This window comes from Colias philodice, chromosome 13, assembly GCF_061535455.1.
Source record: "Colias philodice isolate Cphi_HAF_F1 chromosome 13, ilColPhil1 Martin Lab GWU primary, whole genome shotgun sequence".
Classification (NCBI taxonomy): Eukaryota; Metazoa; Arthropoda; class Insecta; order Lepidoptera; family Pieridae; genus Colias; species Colias philodice.
Window position 1 is genome coordinate 9,154,626 of NC_143098.1, and position 17,525 is coordinate 9,172,150.

Here is a 17,525-nt window from a genome sequence, read left to right on the forward strand (position 1 = left end):
TTTGTTCCCCACATACCGACGTACTATAAAATATTAATATTCAATTTATACAATTCTCCCACGGTCTCCCCTAATTCAACAAACTTATCGTTTCTTTCAAAAACCCTACACATTCGAATTTCAACTTTACCCCACCGTAATAAGAATTATCAAAATTTTTGAGTTCGCAAATTTATTTTGGCGCATTGGCCATGGATCCTTCGATAAAATTCAATTTAAACTCTATTAATGACAGCACAGAGTATATGAAATTGCGTCACTTTTTTATCTGTATTCTGTAAAAATTACCGAAATAAATGGAGCTGTGTTGCATTTTAATAAGGTCGTAATTCACGTAATTAATGTAAAAAACCGGTACAGATCATTCGTTCATTGAGGTGAAGCGACGGTACATGCGATCGCGTGATGGGTGTGCACTGTGCAATAGGTATAAGTGAATGCTCTGTCATGTGTCGTTGACGTTCACAGGGATCAGTGGGAACTTTTTTGGAAATTTAATTAGGACGTTAACAGATGATGAAATTGGACAAATTATGTGTCCTGTGGTGTATGATTACAGTTTTGCATGGAATTGTTTAAAAATATATTCTAATAGTTAGTTATAACTTATTTCAATTTAAAATTCGCTCTTGGACTTGATACAGAACTGTTCATGATGAATTATGTCGATATTCAAAGCGATAAGAGCAGATAATTTACTATCAGTGTAAAACTATATTTATGAAATACTTAATCCTTAAAATATCCTTTTTCACATCTCAAAGAGCGCGCGGCGCTACAGGGGATTAACTCTAGATTTTTATGCGACCGTGCAAAAAAACTTTATGTCAAGGTTTCTCTGAACTTTCAATTACTAAAAACAAAAAAAAAATTCTTTTAAAACCAACTGTATTTCTATTTTAAGAGCAAAAATATTCCCATAAAACAAAGCCTAACAATGCACATTCCCTCACAAACATAAAAATCCTTACCCAAATCCCGGTGATTTCTGATCGCATCGGAATAAAAACAATAATAAAAAAGTAGAACGAAAATGCAAGTTATAAAAACAATTTCTCACATATATCTTAGCTGGGTCGTGTGAACCGGACAGAACTAAGCCCGCCCTATTTCTTCCGGACTCTGTATGGTAGCCACGTTTTTGTACATTTTGTGGATATTTAAAATGTGTTAAATAAATAGAATGCTGTAATCTCGAAGTCTTATGATATAATATCATATTGTAGTGTGCTTCTGTAATAACGAGAATTATTAAAAACTAGCTTTCCACCCGCAGCTTCGCCCGCGCAGTCAAAGAAAAACCCGCGTAGTTCCCGTTCCCGTGGGATTTCCGGGATAAAACCTATCCTATTTCCTGGGATCAAAAGTAGCCTATGTCCTTTCTCAGGTATCAAAATATCTCTATACCAAATTTCATGTAAATTGGTTCAGTAGTTAAGGCGTGATTGAGTAACAGACAGACAGACAGAGTTAGTTTCGCATAATTTCATGTAAATTGGTTCAGTAGTTAAGGCGTGATTGAGTAACAGACAGACAGAGTTACTTTCGCATTTATAATATTAGTATGGATTAATTGACTCTGAAAACAGAGAAATGGCAATTTGCTTTAAGTAGGTAGATATTAGATACATGTTTTCTGGTTAAGATGCAAGACGTTGCAAAAATTTAAAAACTTCACAAGACGCTGCAGAATGAAAGTTACGTAAGTATAAAGATAGCCGGTAGTAGTAAATAATGTACTTATTTATTGACCACATAAACCAGTACATGTGAGCATCTTCTAAGTTATTTACTATTTTACAAGTAACAAGTCCCGCGTTCACTTCAAGTATGCGGTCTCTACTGCGCAGCTTTAAACTGAATCCCTCGGATATGTTGAAGTTCTTTCTCAGGAAGGTCATCACGATTGCTATTTAAATTACGAGGGGATTTATTGGGATACACATTAAAATTTAAGATAGTTCCTTTTTAGGCAGATGCTGCAAATTTGTGGATACAAAAAGTATGGTGTCTTTAACATAATCAAGCAACCGAAGGTACGTAAATAAATGCATTGCATTCTTATTAAATACCTATTTATTAGTATAAGCTGGCGTTTATTGTATTTCATAAAAATTTAAAAGGTATGATCTATTTAAATTTTATTTTCAGAAATGTGCCACTCGTATTATCATTATATAAACATCTATTAAATCTTGTATTCAGTAACTACTTACTCGACCACTCATAAGTATTCACAAATATTTACCTATTTGTCTATGAATCACAATGCATTGTACTCGACGAGACCCGGAAATCCAACCCCGGACGCCGCGCTGGTCCGGAAATGTTTTTTTTTTTTTAATAAAAACGAGTTGATAGGCAAGGGCGCTAGTTTTTATAACCACCTGTTTCCATGGGAACTACATGAAGATGAACAAAAAATATCGTCCTTAGAAAAGCAATCAATTTTGATACAAAAACAGCATCCTACTTTGATTTTATCGACTACTAATAAAAAGTTAGAGCTTGTAATGATTTCCAAAATAATATAAAGTCAAGAAGTTGTTTTGTATAATTTTTACTCAGTAAATTTAAAAATGAGACATAAACTTAATATCTTGATGATTTAATTCTTATTTAAAAATCATGAAAATTGGGTTACTAGTTACCTAGTACAAGAATTACACAACGGTCAATTTTTAAACAATCCTAACAGCGGCATCTATGCAAATTCAATCGATAATGTTCCCGTTAAGTCCTACGGGCTACGTCACACATTATATTAAATCAAACGGCTCCTTCCTCCAGAGCCCTACATTCTCACGCTCAAGCGACAGGTGTGTCGAGACGCGCCAAAAGTTAAACTAACAAAATCAACTTTATTGCATTGTGATAAGAGCTTGCAAAATACCCCTAAATTATATTATTGCGTGAAGGAATGACCTCTTTTCGCGTATGAGGTTTATAATATGTATTGGTGAGCGTGTGATTTTTTTTTCAGTAGCATGAAATGTCTGAAACTTTAATTTTTTATTTGTTATGGCTTGATTATGGATTCATTTTAATTTTTAGATTAACATAATATTATATGATTACAAAATAACGTTATTTTAAATTTTTAAAGTTCTGCATGAACTGTAGAAATATTTAAAATCATACACTCACTGTAGAAACTGAATGCAATGCTATTCTTACTTTATGAATTGTTGTTTAACTTGGAAAGCAACATCGTGAGTAAATGAGCTGAATAATTTAGTACATACGACATCTGGACTTATGCGTGTGAAATAGCGGGGCGCAGATAGTAATAATATGAAAGTATTACGAATAAAATAATGAGTTACAATATTTAGTTAATATTATTCGTGTCCGATGTGAGGACTGAGGAATAGAGAATCCTTTAGATTTAGAATGTGGCCTTAAGCAATTTTTCTATATTTATTTTACGTAACATTGTATTGACGTATAAAAAGGCCAGTGATGTACACTACCAATCATTCAAAAGTCACCTCAATACCTTAATCTTGTTTGAGCTGGACCACAAATCCGTGTCTTAGAAAAAAAATCTGCAATCTTGTGGGAAACGTTCGCCGAATCATTTCTCAGTTAGGTCCGACTCGGTTCTTTTGTGTTAACACCTTGACTGCAGCTTTTGTGCGCCCCTCATAATGGGAAATTGAAACTTTGTAAATGTATACTTGGATTGTTTTTTACGAGATTAGGAGTGGGTTAATGATCTTGTTTGATACTGTGAATTTGATACTCTTTCCGAGAAAATAGGATTACCTACGCTTTTATTTAAAAATGATCGTAATAATTATTCTGAAGTATCAGATTTGGAATCGCTATATAACTTTAAAAAAATACATTTATTCGCAAATAAGGCGGATTCTGTAATCTCATTTTTATAGCTTTATTTTAAAAACTAGCCACTCCGTAAAATTTTAAATGACTAAGCTAATAGTGTAAAATAACTTCTATATTATTATTTTAGGTCTTTCAACTGCTGAAAGTGTAATTAATAATCGATAAGTACCATTACAAATAATCCAATTTGTGCTGTAAGTCTAAATAAGAATTCTAAGATAAGTATAATTCTGTAAATTTTTGTTTTGTGTAGTCCTATTTGACCACTAGACCGCTTGCGTAATAATGTTAAAAAATAATAATGTAAAACTATTTACAGAAACTTCAGCAGACTATATAAACTTCGTTATAATCGTCTAGTCTACGAGCGTAGTAAAATTTTAATTACGGGGGGAAGTTTTGATAAAAACCTATACTTTTAAAGATTGATAGAGCTATTTCATTTTTAAATTATTAGATTTCAGTCTAGCTGTTATTAAAGTGGGAAAGATTTACCTGCAAATGAGGTCAACGTATAAACAAATGAGGTTTTGTTTGTTTGGATTGAAATAAAACACAAGTATATATTTAAAACCAATTTATTTTAAATGCTAAAATAAATGCGTGACTACGTATAATAAACAACATGTCATAGAGTTATAATAATCTTAATTAATAATATATTAAAAAAAACAATTGAAAGTGTACGAAATGAAAATGGAAGCGTACGAAACCCTATTTTTTGATACCTTATACGGTGCATGCTTTATGTAACGGTGCATTTACATCTAATTCTTTTAGTTTTAACAGGCGTAGAGCATTCTTACGTTGTTCTTATTGCGTTCGAATTGTATGCAATGTTCTAATACTGAACAACACTGAATACGAGTTTTCGTTTACACTAAAAGATCACGAAAGAATGCTCTTGCTCTATGTTCGTTTGATGTAAATGGAACGTAATGTTTAGCAAGATTTTGTACCTTTCACTCAATATGAAAAGATAAATGATACAAAAGAAAATACAGTGAAACCTGGTTAAGTGAGACATCAAGGGACCTGCAATTTCGTTTCACTTATAGAGGTATTCCACTTACCCAGTGTCTCAGATATACAGGTATAAATAAATATAGCTGTCTCATTTACAGAGGGTTCCATTATTAGAGGTGAGAATACAGGTTATTTCAGTTATACAGGTGCGATCATTAAATAAAATAATTTGTGGGTAAAATAAGAATGAGTAAACAAACAATGTTATCTCTATGGTTATCTCAGTTACAGAGGTTTATGCATATAAAATTTACTTGCTGACTCAGTTATAGAGGTAACTATGATGATAAATCGAAAGAACAAATCCCAGATATAGAGGTTTACCTCGTCCCACTAACAGAGGTAATTCAGTGCCAAAGTGTTGGGACCTCAGCATGAGTTCCAGTTATGGAGGTTTCTCACTTATCCAGGTCCCACTTAACCAAGTTTCACTGTAACTTAAAATTTATGGATAATGGGAAGACAAAACCGGTAGATATGCTAATTTAAATAAGAATAAAATCGTTGGTTGTAACTAATAAGTGTGTATGTTATACTGATGTGTTATGGAGAAATTTTATTATTATTATTTATTTTTATTGGGCAAGCACTTTTCTGTATATGTCTAATAATGAAAAGATTGTAAAGGGTACTTAAATTGAAAAAAAAAAAAATATGACGAAACTTTTAAACACAGCTTACTTAAAGTAGCGAAATGTTAATGCTAAACAAATAATGTTGCCTTATTCAAAAATCTATAATTTATTTGATCATGTGAGCAATTTAACTATTACAAAATTGCAATTTTAATTATGTAAATTTAAATTCGTCTAAGCACCAATTTTTCATGCCTAAACACTAAAGTATTAACATATTTAGCTTTATTTTCAACATAGCTCCATTTTTTTCTCACTTTGAGTGTCGACATTCGTGCATATAAATACAAAGAGACACTTCTAAATATTCACTTTACTTATTAATTATAAAATAATTGAAACATGTTTATATTGTAATGTAAAGTGGGCTCTTGGGATTATTTAAATATCTTCATCAAATTTAATGACCAGAGAGTCAAGATCTCCTACAAAATGTTTAAAAAAAAATTTAAAAATTTTCTTTTCGCCCATTTTTATATTCAATATAATCATTAAATTGTATGTTCAATTAAAAGTATTTGATCAAACAAATTATACGCACACTACAAGGATTTTGGGTCATAGACAAAAAAAAAATTATGTTTGTTGTTAGCTAAAAACGACAATAGCATAATAATTGAAAATTGTATTAAGTACGTTGAAATGTTTATTATCTTTAATTATCTGGATATTATGAAACCGAAACGTAAATAACTATCATATTATAGAATAGACCCAGAGAAAAAAACTAACGAAACAAAATCTAGACGTAAAAACGATTAAAACACAATACTAATGTTCATTAAAATTATTAACATAAAAACTAATTAAAAGTCTTTAAAACTAAACATAAAATAAAATGCAAAAGAGATTCAAATTTATTTTAAAATACTTGAATCTATATGATACAATTTAAAACAAATAATATTTACGTTACAATAAGAACTTTTTATCACCATTAATTGATAAAAAGTACTGAAAATTTCTTGAAAATAAAATACAGAATTCTAATTAATGCTGTAGTTCCATGACATTTAAGTTAATGTTCTAGTTTCATGACAATAAAGTTCAATTTTGTTTAAAATTTTATCTGATATCTTTTTAAAATACAACGAAATCTTAAAATTATCTTAAATTCTAAAACTGGCACTGGTATATATCACAGAATTATATTCTGATTTTTATTAACGAAAGCAATAGTTACGCCCATTATTTAGAACTTGTTTATTCAAAGTATATAGGTATATAGTAATTACTGTATTAAAAATTACACTTAAAATTTTCGCGTAAGATAATTTAATAAGTATTTTTATAAAATGTTACAATTGTCAAAAGGTTAATGAAATTTTTTTACAAAATATGTTGGTAATAAGTTTAAAAAATTATTAATTACAAAGTATTTATAAAATCTTATAATAATCATAACCTCATTTGTGCATTATTATTAATAATCTATAAAAAATAATTCTAAATGCAATAATTCGATAAAATTTAAATTCACATGCAATTCACAACACAACTTTACATATTGTCTTACATAAAAATATAACATAAATTCTTTGGAATTGTGCGCAATTTTTTAGACTACTCCATGTATTTCTATAGTCTAGTTGCATAGAATAATAATAATTAATACTTGTAGGCAATTAAATTTTATTTTTACATAATAGCACTTTGTTCAATTAATTAAATCGGCGTTGTTAAAAGTAATAAAATTACATATTTATTATACAGTGACTTTACTATGAACAAGAAGGTCGTATTTGCCTTTGAATCGTCGTATGGGCAAATTTGCCCATACATTTACAAGCTGGCAAGTTTTTATTCACACAAATATGAGTTGAGAGGGTTTCATTTCACATCGGAACATGTAATGTTTGCTAAGGTCATTATTATACACAAAATTTGCCCATATGTTTAAGGTTAAGCAAAAAATTTGCCAATACTATTACAGACAAGCAAATATTTCCCGTACGCATACTTCCAGACAAAATATGCCTACACCTACACATCCAGGCAAAATTTGCCCACACGCAGAATCAAAATTTGCCCATATGCTTACATACAACAAAAATTTGCCCAACACACATTTATAGGCAAAATTGCCCAATTTACCCAACATTCTACCCTACATAGGCACATCGGCTACATATTCTATACGAAACAGTAGATCCATCAGATCGTGAGGCTGCAACCAACTCCACGTGGTGATCGGTGAACAACGTGTGTGCCATCTTTGTGTCACGTTATATAGTACGGATATAGCGCAGAGGAAACAAATAACAGCGAACATTTGGAACAGACATCTTAGCGGCTCCCTGAAAATAGGCTAGAATGAGGCGTGCGATTGTTTTGAAACCTACCTACTTGCAGGATAAATTTATTATGTAGAAATTACCTATAGGTATGCTAGATATTAAAAAAATGTGAAATTTTTATATGGTGCAAAAAAATTAAAATCCAAGAAAAAAATATATAGAATAAACGAATATTATTTACCAGAAAAGAATAGTTAATACTTGAATAAATACACCAATATGTGATATTTCTCTGTCCAACTGTTGTGTAAATTGCATTTTCATTTGTTAACAGAATTTACACGATATAATATACGTATGATATAAATAACAAACAGGTTTCATATACAAAATGATCTAATGTTTTATCTAAATCTTTACTTTGATCGCCATAGCTGCTGCTAGCTCATCAAAATGATTTTTTTAAATACTTACCACAAATACCTTCTAAGACGGTGCGGCGTGTTCCGTTTCACGCACGACGAACACGGCAAGTCAGTTTGTGAGCACACCGACACTTGATCTGAAAACGATTTAGTTTTTAATACGAACTGTTTTTTGAACGTTTAAACTAGATTTTATAAATAAATTAAACTTCTCTAAATAAAAATAAAAACTAAACTTATTTAAAATAAGTCTTGCTAAAAATAAAGTCTTGGATCCATAACATTGGAATATTTCAATTAACATCCTTGAAAACACAAAAATATATTTCTTTATACAATCATGCTGGATACTAAGTATATGAAACACAATTATATCTAAACATTAACTACTGTCTCTAACTACAGGACAACACAATTTACATAGATATAAATAAAAATCACTTAAAAATAATAATATTACTACTAATGTCAGAGAGTAAAACCCAAATAACAATATACTTGACATTAACTACTAAAATTATAAATAAACATATTACAATAATAAAAAAGTTACTAAATAGATTCAGATTAATGTTTATGGGACAAAGACAACAAATAAACCCTAATTGTAATCAAAGGAAAACATATAAGACTTCTACAAGATACAATAAAATAGTTCGCTAATAAGTACACTACTGAATATGTCTTTAACTTGTAATATGAATCAATTGAGTAACATCTCTGATCTAATCTAAACAAAATTTAAAATAATCACTTTATTACATTTAAACTAAACCAGACTTGGACTATAAAATATAATACTTGTACTAAATTCTTAATACTAAACTATAATACATAATACTTTAATATAACATGATAAACCAGCCACCACAAAACGTCACAAATCTAACTACACACACCTACGCTCATACAATCGTTTACCACACTCAGTCTGGGCCTCCGCCGCACATGTTTCACAGCACAAACTCTTTATCCGTTCCCCTTGGTCCATGCATTTCTCTTCTAACACAACTAACTTCGCTTTTAAACTATCTACTACTGTTCTCATATAGTTGTTCCTTTCGTTGCCTTCGTCGACGAATTTCTTTAAAACATTTAAATTGTTCTCGTAACTGTCTATTTCTCGTCTCATATTTGCAACGGTTGCGTGCGAGTTTCTGAAGTCGCTTTCCAATTTGGTCGTATAATCATTGAATTGTTCTAATTGTTTACAATTAGTGCATTCTTTACAAACCTCAGTGGTATTATTATTCAAAGTGTTAGTTTCTGTTTGAATGCTTGTATGTACTAGTATTTTAGTAGGGTCTCTTTTAATTGGCCGGGTTAATTTTGGTATTTTTCGTGCCAAAGCACTTTTGTTCACACCAATAGTTTGAGTTGACTTTGTTTCCAATTTCATAATAGATTGTACGGTTTGAATTTCAGCGTCCATGCAATTTTTTTCCGTTTCATCTGTTTGTGTGGCCACATTTATAAAGGATGTATCAAATAGTTTATCGTGCGAACTAATTTCAGTGATATTAGTTCGGGACATGTTACAGAAGCTGAGTCGTATTTCGTCGAAAAGCGACATGTTAGTTGCGCGCCCTTGTTCCTCTTTCAACTTGTTGACGAACGATTCTTCGTCGAGTATTTGATTGTCTAGATAAATGACTTATCGCTTAGTAAGGGGTTTGTTAAAAGCATTTATATGGGGATTAATAAAAAAGCACAATGTATGGTTTGTGTTAAATTATGATAAAGCAAGAGATTGTAATAAATAATGTAAGACTGTAATAGCGACAAAATAAAGGTTACTTTTTTTAAACATTCGCATTTAAACGTTTTAAACAGACTATTTAATAACTCAGGCCCCGGAATCACAGACACAATAGAAAATCTATTGTGTCGTGGACCGATCGGGCTCAATGGGTTAAGCAGACTTTTATAAGACTTTTTGAGGCTTAAATATTTAACAATATTATATTCCTGCATTGCACTTAACATAACACCCAAAATCTTACATTCTTTTTCAAAACACAAGGAATTAATCACATTTTATGGTAAATGAAGTTTATTACATGAAAATGAACAAATTAATCACATTATTTAGTAAATACACATATACTTTACCAGAAGAAAAGCGACTCTCAGCATTAAGACTGTCCAAAGCGGTCAGCATTTGGTCCTCAGTGTAGCTGACGTCGATGGAACGGTCCAACTTTAAGTGAGTTTGGTTCGTTTTGTTCAACATGTCTTTTAGCTCCATTTCTAGTAACACCTGTAAGTAATAATATACTTTAATTATTATAATAATAATTGTGGCAATCTGGAATAAGTGCTCTGCACTCATGTTGCTTTGGATTTAAAAGAGCAATTAATTAACTGAAATCCGGATGAATATACAGTAAAAATTGAAAGCTTTGCTTAAAAAAAGCGATGAAACATGCAGCACGTGTGGAGTGTAAAGAGCAGTGTGCAGTTTTCTAGGGTAATTTGCAGTGCAGTGCATTATGCAATGTGTGAAGTGCACTTCACAGTATGTAAAGTGCACTTCGCAGTATGTAAAGTGCACATCACAGTGTGTGTGCACTTCGCAGTGTGTAAAGTGCATTTCGCAGTGTGTAAAGTGCACTTCCGTAGTGTACTTCGCAGTATGTAAAGTGCACATCACAGTGTGGAAATTGCACTTCGCAGTGTGGAAAGTGCACTTCGCAATGTGTATAATGCACTTCGCAGTATGTAAAGTGCACATCGCAGTGCGGAAATTGCACGTCACAGTGCGGTAATTGCATTTTGCAGTGTGTAAAGTGCACTTTCGCAGTGTGTAAAGTGCACTTCGAAGTGTGTAAAGTGGACTTTCGCAGTGTGTAAAGTGTACTACTTGTGTATGTACGCTCGTTGTGCTCCAGCAGCGCCACCTGCCGCCCCGCGTACAGCTCGTTTATGTGTTCCCAGTATCACCTTCTCACTGAGCACGGTCTGCAGCGCGTCGTGCTGGTCGCGCAGGCGCGCGCTGAGGTCCGCGTGCGCGGCGCGCAGCCGCTCGTTGTGCTCCAGCAGCGCCACCTGCCGCCCCGCGTACAGCTCGTTTATGTGTTCCCAGTATCACCTTCTCACTGAGCACGGTCTGCAGCGCGTCGTGCTGGTCGCGCAGGCGCGCGCTGAGGTCCGCGTGCGCGGCGCGCAGCCGCTCGTTGTGCTCCAGCAGCGCCACCTGCCGCCCCGCGTACAGCTCGTTTATGTGTTCCCAGTATCACCTTCTCACTGAGCACGGTCTGCAGCGCGTCGTGCTGGTCGCGCAGGCGCGCGCTGAGGTCCGCGTGCGCGGCGCGCAGCCGCTCGTTGTGCTCCAGCAGCGCCACCTGCCGCCCCGCGTACAGCTCGTTTATGCGGTGGCACTCCTCTTTCGACTTGGTTAGCAACTCGCTGAGGGTTGTTTTCTGAAATAAGATGAAGCAAAATATGTCAATTTACATTGTGGACTTCATAGTACAAAAAAGCCGCTTCCAGCTGTCTGTCTCTACCTCCAAAACTACATAATGATACGAGTTCAATGAATTTTATTGAGAAGTGGAAGATTCATATCTATAAGATGCAGAATTGCAGCCGAGGCGGAGCACTAGCCATTAAAAAACTTCACTAACATTAGTCATTAACTTTTTTTAATTATCTACCCTAGCCGAGGCGGAACACTAGTCATAAAAAAACTTCATTAACATTATCTTTTTTCTAATTATTTTCCCCAAACAGCACATACCTCGCTCTCAAGCGCGCCAACTTGCTCGGCGAGCAGTCTGGCGCGCCGCTTGCTACCGTCGAGCTCGCGGCGCGTATCGTCAAGCGCCCGCTCGCTAGCGCAAAGCCGCTCGCACACGTCCTCGTAGTCGTGACGCACGTGCGTCAGCGTTGCGTTCTCTTCGCGGAGCCTTAGGATTGACAAAATATAAGAAAAATGTGATTTTTGAAGTGAAAACTTCTTTAGCGGCGTTGAGCACTTTTTCTGTAATGGGTATAAAATCTTAAACTCGCGTCAGGACACGTGACCTGATCGAAAAAGCGTAAGACGGATACCATTCCAAAATATCAAACATGCTCAACGTTAATAATCAAGTTTTCACTTCTGCCGGCACTCCCGGAGTGCAACCCGTCTTTTTTGTGCATATGTGACGCCTCAAAGACAGAAAACGTTTAACGAGCGCAAAAATAGCCCACAACGCGTTGTGATCATAGTAGAAGATTCACATGGCGAAATTCGTGTTAAGACAAATTAAAATACCCACTACGCTTTGTAACAAGCATAGAAAGACCAAAGAAAATTATAAACAGCTCGAGATCATATAACAAATATGACCTTGGCTGAAGAATGTACTATGTATAATAAAATTAGTAATTTCATGCTAATACAATGATGTCACTAACATCTGTGTTTTTTATTTAAAGTTTGAAAACAGTTATATATAACATTACTATTAGTATTATTATCCCTATCCTTAAATACAGAATAAAAAAAACATAAACAAACATATTATGTACTAGATTTCCGCCCGCGGCTTCGCCCGCGTTTTCAAAGGAAAACCCGCATAGTTCCCGTTCCCGTGGGATTTCCGGGATAAAACCTATCCTTTGTGTTAATCCAAGTTACCCTCTATATGTGTGCTAAATTTCATTGTAATCGGTTCAGTAGTTTTTACGTGAAAGAGTAACAAACATCCATACATCCATACAAACTTTCGCCTTTATAATAGTACATAATAAGATAAGATTAAGATTAAAAGAGGAAAAAATTCCTATTAAAATTCAGATAAATACAGTTGATAAGAGAAATCTAACAACCTACCTCAAGCTTTATCATTTAAAGATTTATCTCACACAAAAATATATATTATTATTAATTAGTATTCACTTACATATTAAGATGTGACCGCAGCGAGTCCCTCTCCGCAGTGAGCGCTGCCATGGCCTCCTCGTGCTGCCGATCCGTGAACTCCAGCTGGCTGCGCAGCTGGTGTGCGATATGGGACTTCTCTCGGAGTTCACATTGCAGTTCCTCCAGGAGTTGGAATCCTGGAATATTGGTACATTGCTGTTTAGTGAATATTGTTAGAAGAGTCTTCTGAATGTTTGAAAAAAGAAATTTTATTAAAAACTAGCAAACCGGGCGAACTCCGTTTCGCCACCAGAGACACCTTTTCTTTGCTATTGCTTTCTTTGCTGACGGAGTCCGAGACCTTTCCGACGAATGCAAAACCGTGGAAATCGGTTCGTGCGTTCTGGAGTTATAGCGTCAGGAAGGAAAACCCGACATATTTTTATATAGTAGATGTCCATTGTTTTGTTGTTGGTATGGTTATAATATTTCTTATGGATGGATATTAAAAATTTCAGAAAAAACAGTGTACTTGTTATATATTGGTCAAAATAAAACTCTATGATGATGATGTTAAACTGCTAATCAGTTTATTAAGTTTAATAAGCGAAATGTATGATTAAGGAAACTGAAACGTTAAGATAATTTCTTCTTATATTGTTACTTCCGCTATCTTATTCTACTTAATGATTGGTAATCATTTATTTTCACAAACAATACATACCATAATACAACAACAAATCATTTAAATTCATATAACTACAAACACTATTCCACAACACAAAATTAAAAACTAAAATGCTTGAAACTGGGTCCATTTTGAAAGATTAAAAAACAAACAAAAATCACTTATAACATGTGCAATTAGTGTTAAATATCTTGCACTAATGGTTCTTTATCTCATGTGACATGAAAATTGTTTGTTTTATGATAATAACTGTACAGTTGTACAAATATCAATGCTCCAAATTTGCACAAATGCAGTATGTTATGTTAATATTTATTTATTCATATCTATCTACTGTTATAAAAATGTGGAATAACTGTGTTATAGATGTCTGAAAATAGTATGATAATTCAAAAAGAGAGATTGAATACAAGCTTTTGTGTTGTGGTATAAAACTAACTAATAAATCTCTTATTTATAAGGTTTAAAGAGTAGTTTTGTTATCAACTAAAAATAAGGTAGGTAAAGAATAAAAGATTATTGCTTTTTCTTGTAAATTGCTTAATAAAAGGTTGTTCTATTATTTTTTTTTGTCAACGGATTTTGATGCGTTTTTTTATAATAGATAGAGTGATTCAAGAGGAAGGTTTTAGTATATAATTTATTAGGTTTTAGACAAAGCGGGCGAAGCCGCGGGTGGTAAGCTAGTATTATATAAACTCAATAAAATAAAATAATTACCATCTGTAGAGATCCCCGAGTCCGAGTCATGTGGAACCTGTCCACTTTTCAAATTAAAACTGCAACATGGAGCAAAACCATTAGATTTTTAAAATAATTTGGAAAATCCAAAAGTGCACGCCTCATAATTTTTTTTTAATTAATATTTATTAATTATTATTTTTGTTTATTTAATAACAATTAAACCACATCGAATCAGACCCTGAAAAATGAAAGGGTTCTATTCCTGAGCATACTCAAGCGTAAGAGAAAAAAAAAGACTCGATTAGTAAAGTATTTCGGTCGCTATCGTGTTAACAAGAAAAAGGATCCGCACATACAGACACACGGACGTCCAAGACAGAACTTTTTTAAACTGTTTTTTAACTAGTTTAAATAACAAAAATGACATCAAAAATATCATGAACGTTAAAAATAGTGTTTTTTCTTAATATGTGTGTGTATGTATTATCTTACAAGTGCAATGTATGATACATAAAGACATTTTAAGTTTGAAAAATCAGATGTTTTGCGCGAAGTGACAGTAGTACCCACCTCAACGCTTCGCTTATGAGGCGTGCAATTTTATCTTTAAAACTAGGCTCATCATAATCTATTGTAAGGTTAATAGAGGTTATCAAAATTAATAGTGTATTATGTTTCAGTATCTGTGTTATTTTCTTCAAATTATTAATAGAAATAACACTACAGACATTCAAACACAAACTCCAATGTTCTTCATCAACTTTTCAACAAAAGCCATTAAATTTTAAGTTTTTAATGAAAATGAAAAATTACCATGTAGCCTTGATTATTATGACTCTTTTAAATTACTATTATCATACAAAATTAACCATCATTTTCAAAATATATGAACAATATGAGATAGTTAAAAACACTTCAAAGTTGTTTCTCTTGTATTACTGAGTTTCTTTTTAACTAATGTAAGCACAGACATAGGAATATAAAATGTTTTATTTTTGTGATTTTCTAATGGAAATGACATAGAAAATAGCATAAATCATTATTTTTATATATCTTACCTCTCTTCCAGATCCACTTTGACTTTTTGACTCTCACTATATTTATTTAAAGAGTCAGCCAGTTTTCTGACTGTTATTTCCGGATTATTCTCATCCGGGTCTAGTAAAGACTTGAGGTAGCTGTATTCAGCTCTGAAAGAATAAATATAACTAAACGTATGCAACTTAAATGATTCAAAAATACCATGAGGCTACATACATACAAAATATAATGTATATGTACATAACATTATACAGAATTAATGACCATATCTTTACGGGTTTCCTAGATGGTTGTTCATATAAAAAAGCAAATTAATCGAGTTATGTTTTATATTTCCATAATTACCTGTTAGTTTTTATGAAAGGCGCGAATTTATCCATCAAGGCATCGACCCGTAAAGTACTTGAACTGTCTGCCCCACAGTATTCAAATATCTGGATAGCTGTAACAATGTACTCTAAAACCAAAATACAACTTTAAATGGGTTAACCAGGAAACATACCAACGCGTTGATTTATTAATAAATATTAAACATACCGTCCGAGTTTCCATCTCCCTCAATGTTCATTTTTGTCAGTTTAAATAAAACTTAATTCAACAAAGCACTTGTTTACGAGAATTGTATGTTGGAATAGTCACAGTGGTTTGTTTATCATTAGAATCATTAAATTCGTTACGGCAGTGAACAAAAATAGTTCAATGAAAAATAAAACGGCCGCTAACGTTTGTTTATTTTTCTTTCTTGATGATTGATGAATGATGGCTGGATACCAGGAAGTTGGACTGTCGGCTGCTAGTGCTGTGGTCGTCTGTCACTTGGGCAGATTTCTCATGTTGCAGACAGTGTTGCAATATTACAATTTGCATTTTTATAAGTCTGTACTCTGTAGTGTATAAAACTCTTTGTACTCATTGTACATAGAAAAGTCTACCCAAAAAATTTACAGGGACTCAGTTATTGTCAATTCTAATTATAAAATCGATTTCAAAGGACGCTCTCCATATCATTTTATTGGTTCGCCGCGTTGGCTTTTGACTAGAGTGATGGTAATCACCACAGAGCAAGTAATATAGTAATCACACTCTACCTTGTGCTACCTACCGAATTATTATTTCTGCTTTTATTTCAAGGCGGGACATAAAAGTCCAGGGCTAAACAATTCGCTTTAAAGTATGTGTTTGATTTTGAAATACAATTAACTTTTTAATAGCTGTAGCGAAATGTTTAAAAAATCATAGATTACAGTCACAGTAGATCTAAGATAAAAGTTGTTGGTAATAGTATTTATTTAATTTACTAGCTTCGCGGTTTTACCCGCAGTGCTCCGCTCCTGTTGGTCTTAGTGTGATGATATATAGCCTATAGCCTTACTCGATAAATGGGCTATCTAACACCGAAATAATTTTTCAAATCGGACCAGTAGTTCCCGAGATTTGCGCGTTCAAACAAACAAAAAAACTTCAGCTTTATAATATTAGTAAAATCTAAGATTCTATACCAATATAAAAATTAAAATTTTAGTGTCGTTTGTACAATAAAAATATAACCGCTTTTTATTAAATGTATACATGACATAATATAAGAAAATAGCTTTTTATGTAAAGAAAATAAAAGAAAATTCCTTTATTTAACAAGACAGGATTATTACAATATGGTGTATTTCACAATATTAATTAATTTTATAATTTGATATTAATATAATTATGAGCTTATGAGATTCATTGGTTCCCGCACTAGGCGAAGCCTGTCCTGCGGGACCAAAGAACGATTAAACAATATAATATTATTTATAACAGAGCGGCATAGATTATTTAAATTCGTATTCAATTCATTCATTCAATATATGTGTCTGTTCCGTTTAATCTCTGGAATGGCTGGACCGACTTTGACGTGACTTTTACTGGCACCTCTGGCACGTAGCTGATATACAAATATGGACCAACTTAATATGCTACTTTTTGTGCTGATAATCTCATAGTAACGCCAAGATTAGGATTATAAGAATAAGTCATTTAAAAGTACCACTGCATAAAATAGTAGATATTTCCCGCGTCAAAATTTGTATAAAAGGTAGCCTATAAATGTTACCA

General features: G+C 32.9%; 1 protein-coding gene across 1 annotated transcript; it reads right to left on the reverse strand.

Annotated features, from left to right (window-relative positions):
• Positions 1-5,315: 5,315 nt before the first annotated feature.
• LOC149483589 (uncharacterized) lies at positions 5,316-16,184 on the reverse strand. Its single transcript, XM_089702732.1, has 11 exons — positions 15,972-16,184; positions 15,780-15,891; positions 15,452-15,583; positions 14,430-14,488; positions 13,062-13,218; positions 11,912-12,080; positions 11,412-11,594; positions 10,285-10,432; positions 9,094-9,813; positions 8,222-8,309; positions 5,316-7,807 (listed from the first exon to the last, which is right to left on the reverse strand). The coding sequence occupies exons 1-11, from the start codon at positions 16,000-16,002 to the stop codon at positions 7,618-7,620; spliced, it is 1,989 nt and encodes a 662-aa protein (XP_089558858.1). The 5' UTR covers positions 16,003-16,184; the 3' UTR covers positions 5,316-7,617.
• Between the last annotated feature and the right edge of the window lie 1,341 nt (positions 16,185-17,525).